Source organism: Diprion similis, chromosome 10 (genome assembly GCF_021155765.1).
Source record: "Diprion similis isolate iyDipSimi1 chromosome 10, iyDipSimi1.1, whole genome shotgun sequence".
NCBI lineage: Eukaryota > Metazoa > Arthropoda > Insecta > Hymenoptera > Diprionidae > Diprion > Diprion similis.
In genome coordinates this window covers 12,563,259-12,577,224 of record NC_060114.1, presented here as the reverse complement: position 1 = coordinate 12,577,224, position 13,966 = coordinate 12,563,259, and the positions used below count along the sequence as shown (strand labels likewise).

General features: G+C 37.9%; 1 protein-coding gene across 1 annotated transcript; it reads right to left on the bottom strand.

Moving 5' to 3' along the window:
- Positions 1–2,070: 2,070 nt before the first annotated feature.
- Positions 2,071–7,298, bottom strand: LOC124411855 (putative pre-mRNA-splicing factor ATP-dependent RNA helicase PRP1). Its single transcript, XM_046891352.1, has 9 exons — positions 7,125–7,298; positions 6,306–6,655; positions 5,037–5,731; positions 4,693–4,923; positions 4,399–4,618; positions 3,985–4,107; positions 3,492–3,682; positions 3,130–3,292; positions 2,071–3,038 (listed from the first exon to the last, which is right to left on the bottom strand). The coding sequence occupies exons 1-9, from the start codon at positions 7,172–7,174 to the stop codon at positions 2,911–2,913; spliced, it is 2,151 nt and encodes a 716-aa protein (XP_046747308.1). The 5' UTR covers positions 7,175–7,298; the 3' UTR covers positions 2,071–2,910.
- Positions 7,299–13,966: the final 6,668 nt, after the last annotated feature.

Here is a 13,966-nt window from a genome sequence, read left to right as displayed (position 1 = left end):
TCCACTTTTTTTTGACATTGACGAGTATAGAGTTATACATTTATCTCTATTCTGTCCACTGGTCCAGAGGATGCTTGATACCTCATTATCAAAATCAAATTTCTATCTATAGCATCCTTAACTATCATTGCAAATAGTATACCAAAGAAGTTTGTAGTGATTGAAAGAAGGTGCGATAGAATGAAGAAATAAAATAACGTGGTTTGAAAGATTGTTAAATTTATTGTGAAAATTTTTGTCAATGTGGTTATCTAGTTCATGTGTGCGAGATAAAAGCTGTGTATTTTCTCTTTTATTTTTTTAGTAGTTGGCGTAAATTTTTTGAAAAGAACCGATTTTTGTTCTGTTTTTTAATTGGAATTTACTCTTTACAACAAGCTATATATTTTTGTAAGTTAGAAATGTGTAGGCTCTTTTTAAATATATAATATAAATATACGGTGTAGCGTGAACCATTAAAAAAGTTCCCTCAAAAGATGTGCAAACTGTTATAGTAGGGAGAAGCGAATTATTTTTGCAAAATTTTTTTTTGTTGTAATCATATTACTAATGGTTAAGTATTAAAGGTTGGATAGGATGTTAATCAAATAACAATTGATCAGTTTCGAGTCACTCGACTCCAGGACTGACACCAAATGTCAAAAATCATTTGTTATGCATTTGAATTTTCTATTGCAAAGAAAAGAAAAATTGTGTCACGTACTACATCATAACAGCTGGTACAAAAGAATTGACATTCAATAAGGTTTTTGATGTTTTGATATCGTTTAAATGTTGTAATTTGTATAAAAATGTACCTATACAGTATAATAACCCATAAACTTCTAGTGTATAAATACATGTGCCATTGGTTTCCTTCCAGCTATCAATGGATCAGAAGTATTGATCACATTTTCTTGCTCAAAGCAGAGAAATAAAATCTTGTATAATAACAGAATTAAATGACTCGGGGTTTCGCTCTTTTCTCAGAAGTTTTCTTCACTAAATTGAGAAAAAAACACTGAATACAAGCAACTAACGACTGGTGCATTATAAAGCGTTATTGGAAAGTAAAATATTTTTCCTTTAACAAAAGTGAAACTGTTTTGTTAGAATATATATTTTTTATTTTCGAGCGGTAGAATATCGTAGTAGTGTAGGATACACAACATATGTGTATCTGTTGTTTATACCTTAACTCAATAATGTGAATAATTCCGAGCAATATTCTGTATTCGCTGTACATACAAAACCGATCTTTCGTATTCGTTCATTGATTTATTCTTCAAATTTTGATACTCTATATATATATATATACATATATATAATAATAATAATTAAATAAATAAATTGTTAACTAATATTCTTTGACGAGTTTCAAAACCTCATCATCCTTCGAGCAAGACGTAATTCAACATGATTAAAACGTGCAGAAGTAAAAACCATGAAATCGTAATAGCAGTGATAAAAAATGCATAAATGTTACAGGTATACTTCGTTTTATTGGAATGAAGTGATACAGCATAATGAAACGCTATTATATGTACAAAATTTGAAAACAGCAACCCATCTTCTGACGTGAAACACGTAAAACATAATTAGATACATTACCTTAATAATGTGTTCTATTAACTCATGGTGGTTAGTAGTTTATTTTTTTTTTAATGTAAAAGAGAATTAACAATGCGTATGTACCCTATCTATATAAGGGTGTACGTGTGTATTGAAAATACTTGATAAACTCTAATAATCGTTACTAAGAATTACTTACGCAAATTCGAACGGGGTGTAAACTCGTGGTACTACGGTAATACACGTTGGTGTACATAGGTAATTGAATGGCAAAGTAACTCATTATGATCAATTATACACATACGCACTAAACTGTGTCAGCTAAAGCTTTTTCTCTTAATGTGGTATCACGTTTCAACGAAAAAACAGTCTGCACTTATGGTGTTGGTTTTTTCTTCTCTCAAAATTTTAACTCAACTTTAATAAATCAAATTTCTATTACAGCAACAATCGTTAATCAACATTGAACGAATAACTCGACACAATATTTCCGTTTCTTGTGTTCTTATTAAATTTCTTTTCTTTCGAAATTTTCCTGTGCCCCTGTCAATAATACAGAGCGAAACAACGGTAATTCAATACAGACCACAGCCATTGTTGTTAGAAATGTGTTCTGACCAACAGTCACCAATGTGTAGTAATTTTTCAAGTAGAAGCTAGATAGTAATTGAATAAAATTTATTCGTCATTTCAATTTGAGTAGGTATAATACAGTATACATAAAGGGTGGTGTGGTTTTCTATGAAAAATCGATCACAAAATTGGTCGATGTGAAGTGTACCCACTTTTTAGGTACAGCCAACAACTTGATTTTGCGTTTTGAAGGGGATGAGAGTGACAAGAAAAGTAACAAACAAAAACATTTGCTTCGTTAAATATCCGAACTGACAGATATTACGTTATTATTTATAGTGCAGTGGTGTGTCGGTAAGGTATATCAACTTTGGCTAAATACATTATGAATGACCCTATCAACAATTTCTTTTCTGTTTGTAATTGTATTTTTTTTTAAACCATTACATAGCTACACTTTTTAGAAATTGTATAAATTAAACCCACAAGTACTTTTTGGGTTGAATGTAACATCCAGCGGTTGATGGATATAAGTATCCTGTCGATTTATCCTGAGCAATAGGATAAACATCGAATTTATCAGTCCTTCTGCATGAATATCATTGCCAATTATGAAGATAAGGTTTATGTTGGAACAGGAAACGAACTTGGCATAAGATCGTTTAAAAAAATGCTTTACCTTTATTTCGGTTTTTTAAATGAAAAAAACCGAGTTTACATGCTCGAAGGACTGGGCTGGTCACAGCCATTGTTTGTGATTAGTAACGTGGCTAAAAGTGAACGACGTTAGAAGCCTTCCTGATACTGTTTCGAATCTAGTCGCGTTTGAATACCTTCAAGTTGTCTTTTAGCTTCGCATTGCGGGAAGTTCTGCAAGTCGTAGTATTGGGGGGCAATTTTAAGTAACCAGTCGGCTGAAATAAATATGCATACATGTGAGAATATTCGGTCTTTCAGTTTTTTTCTTTTTCGTCGAGATAGATTAGTTTTTTGCAATGGACTTACGTTTTATGTCTGTGACTGTCCTAATGTAATTTTTTGTCGTCAGCACGAACTCGTTGTAGATAACCCACTCAGGTTTATGGTCAAGGCAACTGCTCGGATGTAATTGCACAACTTGATTGTCTTTTATTGTAAGATAGTGTCCCGTCCGTTCTAAATGTGCAACCTAGTTTTAAAAAAAAAATCCATTATTATCGAATTAATCTTTAGTCATTTTCCGCTTAAAAGTAAATCGGGTTAAAAAACCAAATCGGTGGGAAACTCGAATCAAGCTTCTTATCTGCACAACGATTTTTCATTCGTAAATTAAAAAGAGACGTATCACACGTATAGTAATACCCTTACGAATGTTTTCGATTTCTTACCTGCATGAAGAAGCCGTTGACCAAAGCTTTTCTAATGTTTATGTAATAATCTTTGGACGTGAATTCGGTTGACGTACGTTTCAAACTGAATCTGTCCATGATCCTACTTAATTGCTGTCTAACATTATCTCCACTCTTAAGTGATCGATAGTTCACAAAATGCTCATAACACCATTGGGGATCTTCCATATCTGAAAATGATTAAACTTCTGTATTAACACTCAGAACAATGAAAACATTGATTAATTCGATTCGGACTATAATATGAAATTTTTCATGTTTCAGAAAGACTGTTATTGAAAAATTACAGCCATATTTTAAGCCAGTGACAATCAATTACACAAATACAGAAATGGATTGTGAATGATCAGTTGCAAAAGTGATTTAATTAGTGACGAAAGCTTTAAACACTTAATCACGTCATATATTTACAATATGAGAAAAGGCTGCAATTGGTTTTAGCATTGTTGAAGACATTAATTTGTTTACTTACTCTGTTTGAAGGCATGATACACATTGAGAAGAGTCAGATGATCGCCATCGATATGCGCGAACCGCATTTTTGAGTCGTCTGCAGCTTTCTTAGCTTCGTTTGGTCTCACAAAACACTGTGGGACTAATACCATGTCAATCGTCAATACACCACCATGTTACCTCACCACCATTCTAACTTGAATCTACTGCAAATAGTCGGCTTCCAACGCATTTTTTATTTTCTTACTACAGACTATAACTGATTTAGAACTTAAAAAAAATAAAAGACACATAAAAATGTCTGGATAATATCTTTCGACTACACAGAATTTTTCACTTTGCGAATTTTGGAGCTGGCATTAAACTAACAGAGATGTTAGAAATCTATGTGAATCTAAAATTAAAATAGAATCAACAAACCCCAATACAGTACCTGAAAGCATCGCGGTGATGCTGAGTATTTCATTACTGCAGTTATGATTACATGAAGCTATCAACATCTTTGCCAGCTGAGGGTCAAGTGGAAATTCAGCCATAACTGCACCTAGATCTGTTAAGTTTCCGTCGTCATCAAGCGCCGCCAAATAATTGAGCAGCTCCAGAGCTCTCATAAGTGTTTCAGGTGCTGGAGGATCCATGAAGTCAAAATGAACCTGTAAAATTAAAACTTTCATTCGAGTAATTGTTAATTTCATTTATTTAGCAGTGAAAGAATCGCACCACTTACCAGATCATCAATTCCAAGCTTTTTCAACTGCAAAACAACACTGCCAAGATTTGAACGAAGAATTTCTGGATACGTGTTGTCCTGCATCTCATTTTTGTATGCTCTTTCTGTGTAAAGCCGAAAACATTTCCCTGGACGGGTTCGACCTGCTCGACCAGCTCGCTGTTGCGCCGATGCTTTACTGATTGGCGATACCAACAGTGACTCCACACGAATTCTCGGATTGTAGACCTGTGGTAACGGATACCATATTTGTTAGATTATTCGGATTTAGTATGTCACTTTTCAATATATGTCAATATTTTTCAACATTTCACAATTTCTATGGCTGATTAAATAACTACCTTTTGCTTTGCAAATCCTGGATCAATGACAAAAACAACGCCATCAATGGTCAATGAAGTTTCTGCAATATTTGTGGACACTACAACTTTTCTTCCGATAGCTCCGTTGGGTTTAGTAGGTGGAGCAGGTTCAAATATTCTCTGCTGAAGATTTGGTGGAAGTGTAGAATACAAGGGAATACATTTAAGCTCTCCAACTTCAGGTCCTAGATTGTCCATTTCTCGTTTGATTCTCTTACAAGCTTCCTCAATCTCCTCTTGTCCAGTCAAAAATAGGAGAAGATCGCCAGCCACTTCTTCGCACATGTGAATCTGTATTACCGTCCTAATCGCAGCCTCCAAATAATCCCTCTCTGGTTCTGGTGTGTAAAATATCTCTACAGGATGCGTTCGACCAGGAACATTCATCAATGGTGCATTGTCAAAGTATTGTTGAAATTTTCCTGCATCCAGAGTCGCACTCATTATAACCAGTTTCAGATCTGGACGCTGTTTCACGACTTCTTTTAAGACTCCCATCAATAAATCTGTTGCCAGAGTTCTTTCATGAGCCTCATCTAATAAGATTACTTGATACGCTTCTAGCATCGGGTCAGACATCCCTTCTCGAAGCAGCATACCATCTGTCATGTACTTTAGCACAGTTTTTGCAGAGCTGCAGTCCTCAAAACGAATGCTATAGCCTACCTCTTGACCTGCAAAAAGGTAATGAAATTATTTCAACAAAGTATAGCACTCTATGATTTAACTCATCAATTTTTCCCATTTTACTGTAGACCCAGTATTCTTCGTTTGGCCCGAAAAATTAGTATACTTATGGAAAAACGTACTACTATTTTGGATCAGGGCATAACCAATATAATGCTTTGAAAGTGATCTAAGTGCACTGAAAATTATGGAATAATGTTGATTTTGTTTGAGCCTTCCCTTAGCGCATGGGGCAATATGCAGACAAGTATTTTATGCTTGAATAATACTTCCTACGATATTGAATAAATTTGTCAAGAAGGACAGAATGGTACTTTTTTGCATGTTTTTCTAGTTCTATGATAAAGAAACCACCCTACACTTTTTCTCAAAAGCATGATACTGTCTCTAACACTAACTTTGCGATACTAGAAATGTTTGTGTGAAGATTTGTATTATTGCCCTTGAATTAATGTTAAATTTTATAATTCGATTACAATAATGAGGCATAATTTTATGTTGGAAAATATGGTATATGACTGAGTTTATCAATAACAATCATGTTAATTTCAATCTGTGTACCTAAAGCGACATCCATTTCTTCTGACACTCTCTGGGCAACTGACATGGCAGCGACTCTTCTGGGGCAGGTACAAGCCACACCTTTCGTACCCATAGATCTTGAGTATTCTATACACCATTGCGGTATCTGAGTAGTTTTACCAGATCCAGTTTCACCGACTAAGACAATGCATTGATGCTGCGCTAAGAGCCTCATGAAGTCTGATCTGTACTCGAATACTGGTAGAGTTATTCTCTTCTTGTAAAACTCATGATAGCGTGGCGTGTATGGAAGACCGGTATATGGGTTAAGCTGAACCTGATTTTTGGCTGCCGTTGAAGTTGGCATGTTATTGGCGACTGTTCCATCTCTGTTAAGAAGTAAGACAACATCATTTTAACAATCACTGTCACGTTGTTTTATCAGTGAAACAATTTTAGGTTAGGTATTACCTGGAAAGCATCAGGATGATGAGCAATGAGTGAATTTATTGTAAATAATCAGCATACATACAGTTTTAAATAAATGACATGGAACCGAAGTTGAGCACCCTGCAGTACTTCTTACAGGTATGTATGTACTGTATGTATGTAAAGCATTACTTGTTAATACAGAAAGACGAATAGAACTAAAGAAATCGCGGAATACAGTAAGAAATGTGCCAGAAAGATCCGAGAAAAAGTTAAGTGTCGAAAATATGTGACTAAGAAGTTACCACAAATAGATGCAAAATTAAATTTTGTCAATGCGAAGAATCGCGATGAAATTTCAACAATGCACATGGCAAGATTTAGCCTTCCAGTTGTTTAACCAAGATAATAGACGGGCGAGTTACTTACTTCTTTCGTTTGATATATGGATCCACCACTTCAATCCTCCGCTTAGACATCGTGCAATCTTTATTTAACCGTCTAAGCAAAACGAATGTACTGTTTACAAATTATTTATGTATGTACACGCAGAGCAGCGTCACAAAATGGCAAAACCAGCGGACATCCAAACTCAGTGCCTTATCGATCATTAAAAATCTCTTGCACAGTATTTGCGGCAACTCCGCGGATAAGATGATACTCCTAGATCTAGCTGGCTGTGGACCAACCAATTAATTCAAATTGTCCCTATTGGTAATTACGAATATATATATATATATATATATATGTGTTTGTGTGCAATTTACACACTAACTATTAATAATGTAATGCTGAAAGGTATGTTGAAAAGTGAATAAGAAATGACGGTGCTTACTTGTCGCCGCGTCGACACATTACATTTACTTGAACTAGAGCTGTGACGTCATCGGCCCGCGTAATGCTAGATTTTCACGGACGCCGAATCCATCTATTCTAGGGCCGAATCGACGGAACAAGCGGCAACTTGCCGTGGCAACGCCACACCGTCAGCGGGAAAAGTCGCTCATGAAAACAGGTTTTCAATGCAACGACTGTATGCCGCGCGTCGAAACCCACGTGGTTAGGTCGATGGATCTTACATCGCATTTTGATTCGAAGAATTTAAAGATCTAGGACTGTCAATTAGGAACGTAAAAAATGGAGAAAATGAAGAATCAAGATGAGGTTGGCTGTTGGCGTATTCGGACTGCGTGCAATCGATTCCTCTCGCGGAATTACGTCGATATAGTGTATCGAAGAATTGCCTTAAGTGCGAGTATTTTTCAAAATCGGTGAACTGGGGACGATGAAAACTCCAAAAGGGTTTTGCGTTGCTTTTGTGCGATTTTTGCAGAGCTGGGAAACTTTTCGTCACGCAATCGTTTTACGGGACTCGTTTTCCACTCATTGGGCCCTCAGGAATGCAAAAAAGACATCGAAAAGAGCATAGCACCAGTTCCTGAGGAATTACGGAGAAAGTTATATTCGTAATATTTATTTTGTTCCAGGTTACGTAAAATATGATCAATACAATATTATACATCCCGTATCTTGTGGCGGTGCCTTGCACCTGTACGCAGGCCGGAACTTAAACTGTGCTTCCAAATTACAATAATTATAACTAATTCATCCAACACATTGTTCATCTTCTGCTGTATGCAATGCATATCGCAGTTTCTTTTCCTTATTCGTATAGTAGTTGCAGACTTTTTATGTAATGTTCATTCATTGTATTGCATTTATTTAGGCTATGAATCAAATACTACTGGAAATATTAAACTAATTATGTCAGATGATATGGTATTTTATTAGTTATTGATATAATAATTCGGTTTTAGTATAATATACTAGTATAAAATGAGGTAATTATACTACACGGTAATTTGGTAAAGTAGTGTACACTGACACCTAAACAATTGTAGTAGAAGTAGTTAAGGCTTGTTCAATAAACTGTGACTGAATCAGATTGTAACTTTGTAGTTATGAGTTTGGGTTGTATTCTCTCCCACCTATTTGATAACCCAGTGCGCATTTGATGTATTTTAGCCGTAAGATTTGATTCGTTGCTCACAGCACGTCGAGACTGTGCATGATGGATTCATCTCCGGAAATCGTGTAGATAGACGGTATGAAAAAGGCGATGTATGCATTTTTCGGAATCGGTTGAACTTCGACTAAAAAATCTAAAAGGGTTGGCCTGACGTGTTTGCGATTGTCAGAGCTCTAACAAATCACTTCCAGCACTTTTCGAAATCGACGAAATTTTCACCACAAATTCGAGGAGGTTAGCCTTACTTTTTTGGTCATTTTGGGAGCCGAAAATTTTTCGTCTTCAAATCGATTAGTATGACCATTTCTGAAGTAATTCGACCCCCAGGAACTCAGAAAACACATCAAAAAGAGCGTAGGACCAGCAGCAGAGATACGCCGATGAGAATCATGAGTTTTTCGGCCGTAACTTTTCAGCTATCGCTCGCAGCGTATTGGGACTGCGCTCAATCGATTCCTCTCGCAAAATTACGTCGGAATAGTGCCTCAACGAATTAATTGCAGCACTTTTCAAAGACGTCGAAATTTTCGCCAGAAATCCAAAGGGGTTAGCCTTACTTTTTTCGTCAATTTCGGAGCCGAAAATTTCTCGTCGCCCAATCGATCTGTATGACCGTTTCTAGAGTAATTCGACCCCCAGGAACTCAAAAAACACATCAAAAAGAGCGTAGGACTAGCAGCAGAGAAACGCCGATGAAAATCGTGAGTTTTTCGGCCGTAACTTTTCAGCTATCGCTCGCAGCGTATTGGGACTGCGCTCAATCGATTTCTCTCACAAAATTACGTCGGAATAGTGCCTATCAAATTTTATTGCAGCACTTTCCAGCATCGTCAAAATTTTCGCCAAAAATCCAAAGGGGTTAGCCTTCCTTTTTTGGTCATTTTTGGAGCGGAAAATTTTTCGTCTTCAAATCGATTAGTATGACCATTTCTAGAGTAGTTCGACCCCCAGTAACTCAGAAAACACATCAAAAAGAGCGTAGGACCAGCAGCAGAGAAACGCCGATGAAAATCATGAGTTTTTCGGCCGTAACTTTTCAGCTATCGCTCGCAGCGTATTAGGACTGCGCTCAATCGATTCCTCTGGCAAAATTACGTCGGAATAGTGCCTATAAAAATTCATTGCAGCACTTTCCAGAATCGTCAAAATTTTCGCCAAAAATCCAAAGGGGTTAGCCTTAGTTTTTGGTCATTTTGGGAGCGAAAAATTTCTCGTCCCCAAATCGATTTGTATGACCGTTTCTAGAGTAATTCGACCCCCAGGAACTCAGAAAACACATCAAAAAGAGCGTAGGACTAGCAGCAGAGAAACGCCGATGAAAATCGTGAGTTTTTCGGCCGTAACTTTTCAGCTATCGCTCGCAGCGTATTGGGACTGCGCTCAATCGATTTCTCTCGCAAAATTACGTCGGAATAGTGCCTATCAAATTTTATTGCAGCACTTTCCAGAATCGTCAAGATTTTCGCAAAAAATCCAAAGGGGTTAGCCTTCCTTTTTTGGTCAATTTAGAGCGGAAAATTTTTCGTCTTCAAATCGATTAGTATGACCACTTCTAGAGTAATTCGACCCCCAGGAACTCAAAAAACACATCAAAAAGAGCGTAGGACCAGCAGCAGAGAAACGCCGATGAAAATCATGAGTTTTTCGAACGTAACTTTTCAGCTATCGCTCGCAGCGTATTGGGACTGCGCTCAATCGATTTCTCTCGCAAAATTACGTCGGAATAGTGCCTGTAAAAATTTATTTTGGCACTTTCCAGAATTGTCAAAATTTTCGCCAAAAATCCAAAGGGGTTAGCCTTAGTTTTTGGTCATTTTTGGAGAGGGAAATTTTTCGTCTACAAATCGATTTGTATGACCGTTTCTAGAGTAATTCGACCCCCAGGAACTCAAAAAACACATTGAAAAAAGCGTAGGACCAGCAGCAGAGAAACGCCGATGAAAATCATGAGTTTTTCGGCCGTAACTTTTCAGCTATCGCTCGCAGCGTATTGGGACTGCGCTCAATCGATTTCTCTCGCAAAATTACGTCGGAATAGTGCCTATCAAATTTTATTGCAGCACTTTCCAGCATCGTCAAAATTTTCGCCAAAAATCCAAAGGGGTTAGCCTTCCTTTTTTGGTCATTTTTGGAGCGGAAAATTTTTCGTCTTCAAATCGATTAGTATGACCATTTCTAGAGTAGTTCGACCCCCAGTAACTCAGAAAACACATCAAAAAGAGCGTAGGACCAGCAGCAGAGAAACGCCGATGAAAATCATGAGTTTTTCGGCCGTAACTTTTCAGCTATCGCTCGCAGCGTATTAGGACTGCGCTCAATCGATTCCTCTGGCAAAATTACGTCGGAATAGTGCCTATAAAAATTCATTGCAGCACTTTCCAGAATCGTCAAAATTTTCGCCAAAAATCCAAAGGGGTTAGCCTTAGTTTTTGGTCATTTTGGGAGCGAAAAATTTCTCGTCCCCAAATCGATTTGTATGACCGTTTCTAGAGTAATTCGACCCCCAGGAACTCAGAAAACACATCAAAAAGAGCGTAGGACTAGCAGCAGAGAAACGCCGATGAAAATCGTGAGTTTTTCGGCCGTAACTTTTCAGCTATCGCTCGCAGCGTATTGGGACTGCGCTCAATCGATTTCTCTCGCAAAATTACGTCGGAATAGTGCCTATCAAATTTTATTGCAGCACTTTCCAGAATCGTCAAGATTTTCGCAAAAAATCCAAAGGGGTTAGCCTTCCTTTTTTGGTCATTTTTGGAGCGAAAAATTTCTCGTCCCCAAATCGATTTGTATGACCGTTTCTAGAGTAATTCGACCCCCAGGAACTCAGAAAACACATCAAAAAGAGCGTAGGACTAGCAGCAGAGAAACGCCGATGAAAATCGTGAGTTTTTCGGCCGTAACTTTTCAGCTATCGCTCGCAGCGTATTGGGACTGCGCTCAATCGATTTCTCTCGCAAAATTACGTCGGAATAGTGCCTATCAAATTTTATTGCAGCACTTTCCAGAATCGTCAAAATTTTCGCAAAAAATCCATAGGGGTTAGCCTTCCTTTTTTGGTCATTTTTGGAGCGGAAAATTTTTCGTCTTCAAATCGATTAGTATGACCATTCCTAGAGTGATTCGACCCCCAGGAACTCAAAAAACACATCGAAAAGAGCGTAGGACCAGCAGCAGAGAAATGCCGATAAAAATCATGAGTTTTTCGGCCGTAACTTTTCAGCTATCGCTCGCAGCGTATTGGGACTGCGCTCAATCGATTCCTCTCGCAAAATTACGTCGGAATAGTGCCTATAAAAATTCATTGCAGCACTTTCCAGAATCGTCAAAATTTTCGCCAAAAATCCAAAGGGGTTAGCCTTAGTTTTTGGTCATTTTGGGAGCGAAAAATTTCTCGTCCCCAAATCGATTTGTATGACCGTTTCTAGAGTAATTCGACCCCCAGGAACTCAGAAAACACATCAAAAAGAGCGTAGGACTAGCAGCAGAGAAACGCTGATGAAAATCGTGAGTTTTTCGGCCGTAACTTTTCAGCTATCGCTCGCAGCGTATTGGGACTGCGCTCAATCGATTTCTCTCGCAAAATTACGTCGGAATAGTGCCTATCAAATTTTATTGCAGCACTTTCCAGAATCGTCAAAATTTTCGCAAAAAATCCAAAGGGGTTAGCCTTCCTTTTTTGGTCATTTTTGGAGCGGAAAATTTTTCGTCTTCAAATCGATTAGTATGACCATTCCTAGAGTGATTCGACCCCCAGGAACTCAAAAAACACATCGAAAAGAGCGTAGGACCAGCAGCAGAGAAATGCCGATAAAAATCATGAGTTTTTCGGCCGTAACTTTTCAGCTATCGCTCGCAGCGTATTGGGACTGCGCTCAATCGATTCCTCTCGCAAAATTACGTCGGAATAGTGCCTATAAAAATTCATTGCAGCACTTTCCAGAATCGTCAAAATTTTCGCCAAAAATCCAAAGGGGTTAGCCTTAGTTTTTGGTCATTTTGGGAGCGAAAAATTTCTCGCCCCTAAATCGATTTGTATGACCGTTTCTAGAGTAATTCGACCCCCAAGAACTCAGAAAACACATCAAAAAGAGCGTAGGACTAGCAGCAGAGAAACGCCGATGAAAATCGTGAGTTTTTCGGCCGTAACTTTTCAGCTATCGCTCGCAGCGTATTGGGACTGCGCTCAATCGATTTCTCTCGCAAAATTACGTCGGAATAGTGCCTATCAAATTTTATTGCAGCACTTTCCAGAATCGTCAAAATTTTCGCAAAAAATCCATAGGGGTTAGCCTTCATTTTTTGGTCATTTTTGAAGCGGAAAATTTTTCGTCTTCAAATCGATTAGTATGACCATTTCTAGAGTAATTCGACCCCCAGGAACTCAAAAAACACATCGAAAGAAGCGTAGGACCAGCAGCAGAGAAACGCCGATGAAAATCATGAGTTTTTCGGCCGTAACTTTTCAGCTATCGCTCGCAGCGTATTGGGACTGCGCTCAATCGATTTCTCTCGCAAAATTACGTCGGAATAGTGCCTATCAAATTTTATTGCAGCACTTTCCAGAATCGTCAAAATTTTTGCAAAAAATCCAAAGGGGTTAGCCTTCCTTTTTTGGTCATTTTTGGAGCGGAAAATTTTTCGTCTTCAAATCGATTAGTATGACCATTCCTAGAGTGATTCGACCCCCAGGAACTCAAAAAACACATCGAAAAGAGCGTAGGACCAGCAGCAGAGAAATGCCAATAAAAATCATGAGTTTTTCGGCCGTAACTTTTCAGCTATCGCTCGCAGCGTATTGGGACTGCGCTCAATCGATTTCTCCCGCAAAATTACGTCGGAGTAGTGCCTATCAAATTTTATTGCAGCACTTTCCAGAATCGTCAAAATTTTCGCCAAAAATCCAAAGGGGTTAGCCTTCCTTTTTTGGTCAATTTAGAGCGGAAAATTTTTCGTCTTCAAATCGATTAGTATGACCACTTCTAGAGTAATTCGACCCCCAGGAACTCAGAAAACACATCAAAAAGAGCGTAGGACCAGCAGCAGAGAAACGCCGATGAAAATCATGAGTTTTTCGAACGTAACTTTTCAGCTATCGCTCGCAGCGTATTGGGACTGCGCTCAATCGATTTCTCTCGCAAAATTACGTCGGAATAGTGCCTGTAAAAATTTATTTTGGCACTTTCCAGAATTGTCAAAATTTTCGCCAAAAATCCAAAGGGGTTAGCCTTAGTTTTTGGTCATT